Source organism: Cibotium barometz, chromosome 8, assembly GCF_041138505.1.
Source record: "Cibotium barometz isolate CiBa-2024 chromosome 8, ASM4113850v1, whole genome shotgun sequence".
Lineage (NCBI taxonomy): Eukaryota > Viridiplantae > Streptophyta > Polypodiopsida > Cyatheales > Cibotiaceae > Cibotium > Cibotium barometz.
In genome coordinates, this window is record NC_141053.1 from 45,873,609 (window position 1) to 45,878,236 (window position 4,628).

Consider the following 4,628-nt stretch of genomic DNA (forward strand, 5'->3'; position numbering starts at 1 on the left):
TATATATATATATGAAGAGTTTTACGAAGCTACCATGTGGTAAGAATTTGGGGGTTCTGCATGCAATTTGGAGGTTCGAGGGGTTGGCTCCTATTACTATGGGAAGAGGTGTAAGGTCCTATAATTCTAGAAATTTGAAAAACATTAAGTGAGGAATTATATATGTGAGAAGTAGGGGTTAGTCCACTAGTTATAAACGGCTCTAGGTAGATTTTGGGGTGCCAGTATACGTGGCACCCCATTGACCCCGGTAGTTGGTCATTTGGCTTTGGGACTTGGAAATTTTTCTAAGTCCCGAAGCCATGTCCAAACATTGGTCCGTGCAAAATGTTATGAACATATGTATAGACATCACGTGTACAGATATGTGAGAGGTAGGATTCGAATCCCGAACCTCCATCATCCAAAGCATGTGCCTTACCAACTCCACTATGGCACAACCGTGACCAACCCACGTCTGCACATGTATATAGCCCGGTATTTATACACTTACCGGAAAGGGGTGCCTGATGTTTAACCTCCGGCCAATGGAAAATTCAAAACTGCTGATTGAGAAGGAATTGAACTGGTTTTTTTTTAAAATGTAGTAGCAGTAGATATTTTATGGCTATTTTCCTTCAGATTTCCAGGGTTGGTGAAAGATGAGGAGGAAATGTGTATCTTTTCAAAAAAAGGAAAAAAGAGAACCGTGGTGACTGCGTCCCTGCTACCACACTTGCGATGACTAGCAAGTTGGCATGAATGGATGATGAATTTAGGTTGCATCTTCTATAAATAAATAGAGGTTAGAAACAATTTCGTAATCTTTGAATATGTCTTCGCATGTCCTTGTTCAGCCGGTGACTTTTTCGGCATTGCCTTTATTTTCATTGGTCCGCCCACAGTCTCTTCACGTGAATGCTATGAAGAAATCTCGACGACTAACCAATGACGCGAACATGGTTCCGTCTGTCTGGAAAACTGGTTCTTTCCTCCTCCATTATTAGTACTAGTTGGGAACCGTGTTTTGCAAGTCTTTTAGACTTGCAAAATCAGATATAGCGATAGAGAAGCTCTAGCCCTGCGTGTTGTTGTGATCCGTGTGTGTCTCTCCCAGCATGGAGGCCGGCCTCTCTTCCCAACTGCTCCAGGAGGCCTGGTTCCTCTCCCATGAGCTCAACAGACAATCGCCCACAGAGTCTAGTTACTCTTCTTCATACTCAACCATCTCATCCCCCAACCTATATTGCACTGAGGATTATTCGCCTCCCTTATATGATCACACCACGCCCTGCTCCGAGCTTGCTTTAGAAGTAGAGCCCTCCTCGTTTTCTATGCCAGCTTCAGCCGCCGAGGGGCCTTCTCCACACAAGAGTTACAGTAGTGAGGATGATATGGGCGGCAATTCAGGCCTCGCCCCTTTTGATGAGGATGTGCTCATGGACCCTGTTCTAGACTACATCAACGAGATGCTAATGGAAGAGGGGATGGAGGATCGCACGTGTATGCAGCAGGACTGCATCGGCTACCAGGCCATTGTGAACGGCTTCTACGAGATCATAGGCGAGCACTCCCCTGACTCGTCTGTCGATTCTCCTCAGGATCCCTTTCAGCAGCGCCTACATGAAGACAACAAGAAGCTTCTGGTAGGGGAAGATGAGTACAGCTGGATCGATCAGGTTCTCAATTCAAACCCTTCGACGCCCAGCAGCAGCAGCAGCAGCGGTTCACAGAGTAGATTCAGGCAGGAGGAAGCTCATGTGAAGCCTTGGGTAAAGGAATCTTCTGCAAATTTTCAGCACGATGGCGGTGGCTCTGGTGCAACAGTCGTCTCGCATGGTGACTCCTTTATGAATGCTCGAATTAGTGAGCTTCAGGTGAGTGTCTTGGCCACACCTAGTTTTCAAGTGGACATGATTAATTCAGGTGTAGATGGAGCTTCCTCCTCCTCAAATACTGTACTAAAGCCAGAAGGGCTTTTCTTACAGAGGAAGGGCAACCGTGCAGTAAGCTGGATGAATGTGGGACTGGAGGATGTGAAGGCGTCCAACTCGGGTGTGAAGCTGGAAGAAGATACTTCTGCTGCTGCTGGCCGCAGTAGTCATGGTACCAGAGAGGGGCAGCAACAGGGCAGCGGCGATGATCATCAGCTTATTGAAAATGGCGATGATGGTCTCTCGTTTGTGAATTCCATAGTAGAAACAGATTACGCAAATCTGTATGTTGGGGAATCGTCGCCTTCAAGAAAAAGCTGCTTCTTAGCAACTACAGACAAGGGTAGTGGGCTGCAGCAGGGCAGTTCCAAGGAGAAAGGCAAGGGCAATAACTCTAATGGGGAGCAGACGTTTTTTGATCTGAGGGAGCTTCTGGTGAGCTGCGCTCAGGCTGTTGCGGGGGGGCAGTGGAGGAAGGCCAACGAGGTTCTGCAAGAGCTCCGTCAGAACGGCGCTTCTCCAAATGGGAACGGGCTGCAACGCGTGGCTCACTACTTCAGCGAGGCTTTGGTGGCCCGCATGTGCGGTACGGGCGGCGGCCTTTACAATGCCACATCCAATAACAGGTCATCGGCGGCCGACCTGCTCAAGGCCGCCAAGCTGGCGTTTGAGTTGTGCCCTCACGTCAAGCTCCTGCACTATTTCGCCAACCAAAGCATCCTCAAGGCTGCAGAGGGGGCCTCCCGCCTTCATGTCGTGGACTACGGCATTCTCTACGGCCTGCACTGGCCCTGCCTGATCAACGCGCTCGCGGACCGCAAAGGGGGCCCCCCTATGTTGGTCATCACGGGCATTGAGCTCCCGCAGCCTGGCCTGAATCCGGCCGAAAGAGTAGAGGAAACCGGCCGGCGATTGGCGGAGTATGCCAGGACCTACAATGTGCCCTTCGAATACCACGCCATAGCTGCCAGCAAGTGGGAGGACGTAGAGCCGACCTCGCTCCACCTCCGGCAAGGCGAGGTGTTGGTGGTGAATTGCATGACCAGGCTCCGCCACCTCCTAGACGAGACCGTTGTGGACCCTAGTCCTCGCCAGAAGGTGCTTAGCAGGATGCGGAGCCTCAACCCCAACCTTCTCCTGACGGCCGTGACGAGCGCGGGGTACAACGCGCCTTTCTTCGTCACTCGCTTCCGGGAGGCACTCTCGTACTACTGCAGCAAATTCGACATGCTGGACGCGACGTGCGGCGAGAGCCCAGAGAGGATGACGATAGAGAGGGACCACTTCTACCGCAACGTTCTCAACATCGTGGCTTGCGAGGGTGTGGAGAGGGTGGAGAGGGCCGAGACCTACAAGCAGTGGCAGGCTCGCATCCAGAGAGCTGGCTTCGAGCAGCTGCCCATCATGCCCACCATCTTGTCCAGAGCCAGGTCCCATGCGAAGAACTACTATCACAAGAATTTCGACGTTCACGATGATTCCAACCGGTGGATGCTGTTGGGTTGGAAGGGCCGCACTTCATTGGCCATCTCAGCTTGGAAGCCCATGCCGACATAGGTGCACTCTTTTCTCGTCTTATACATGTATGATAGGGTATGACTTATGAATAGATGACAAGCCCTTTTGATGCTCTCTTATCAGCCAGTTATTTAAATCGAAATATACAATAGTTAGAAATAAAATCCTCTTTGTTTTAGCAAGTTCTTCTGGATGCCCACCCATGAATAAACTAGAATGAATGGGTAGTTGGGATGCGCTTTTGCTTCTCGATCCACGAGTGAAAGGTGACCAATATCACACTATAGAAAAGCGTATATGACAATTTTGTGTATTTGTCAAATGTGAACAAGGCAACTCTATTTGCCCAGAATTTTCGATAGAATATAGTGTAGCGTGGATTTCACAAGTGTTGTGCATGCCACATTCACAAAGTTAATTCACAAAATTTATCTTTTTCGAGTGAATATTGTTTTGAAGTTGCACATGCCCAAAAATTTGTGGGTATTGGTAAAGTAGTATCCGCATAGGAAACGATCGTACAATGACGAAGATTATTGTTGACAAATCCTTGTGGTGCAAAAAGAAGACTTATGTTAGGAATAGTGTTAATTAACATTACTTATTATAAACATATAGAAGTTATATGCTCTCTTTGTAATGTGTGAAAAAGAAAGGAAAAAGACCTTACATAGGGTTCGACAGAGAGGTGGCATGATTCTTGCTATAAATTTATAAACATAAGGGAACACGCTCTTCTATTGATTAGAAAAATACTTTGTGTTGAAAGTGTAGCGAATGAGTTCCTTTTTAGTGACATATTATATGGAATTTATACTTACATTGTGCTCGTCTCAAATAGGCTACTTATTATATCTCGCTACTTTTGATGCCATTTAGCCTTTGAAGCGACAATGTTGATGTTGTAGTTGGTAGCCTTACTATTATCCTTGGTTCTCTCAAATTGTTACAAATGCTTGTAGTCTAGTATAACATCAAATTTTAGTTTTAAAAGATTAATTTAGCTTTATAAATGTTTAATAAATTTCACTGTAATACCTTTATTTATGAAATTAATTAATTAAAGTTTATAATTATACATTTATGCTTATAAAAATAAAAACTAAGCACTAAAATCAATTGCCCAAGTTCAACTATACGAAAATGCTTGTTTAAAATCACAATTACCTCTTCAATCCATGGTGAGAACTATCGATG

At 46.4% G+C, this 4,628-nt stretch overlaps 1 protein-coding gene across 1 annotated transcript; it reads left to right on the forward strand.

The window, feature by feature from the left end:
* The first annotated feature begins 929 nt into the window (after window positions 1-929).
* LOC147636335 (scarecrow-like protein 11) lies at window positions 930-3,595 on the forward strand. The gene is made up of 2 exons (XM_086801770.1): window positions 930-1,856; window positions 1,968-3,595. The coding sequence occupies exons 1-2, from the start codon at window positions 1,098-1,100 to the stop codon at window positions 3,468-3,470; spliced, it is 2,262 nt and encodes a 753-aa protein (XP_086657896.1). The 5' UTR covers window positions 930-1,097; the 3' UTR covers window positions 3,471-3,595.
* Window positions 3,596-4,628: the final 1,033 nt, after the last annotated feature.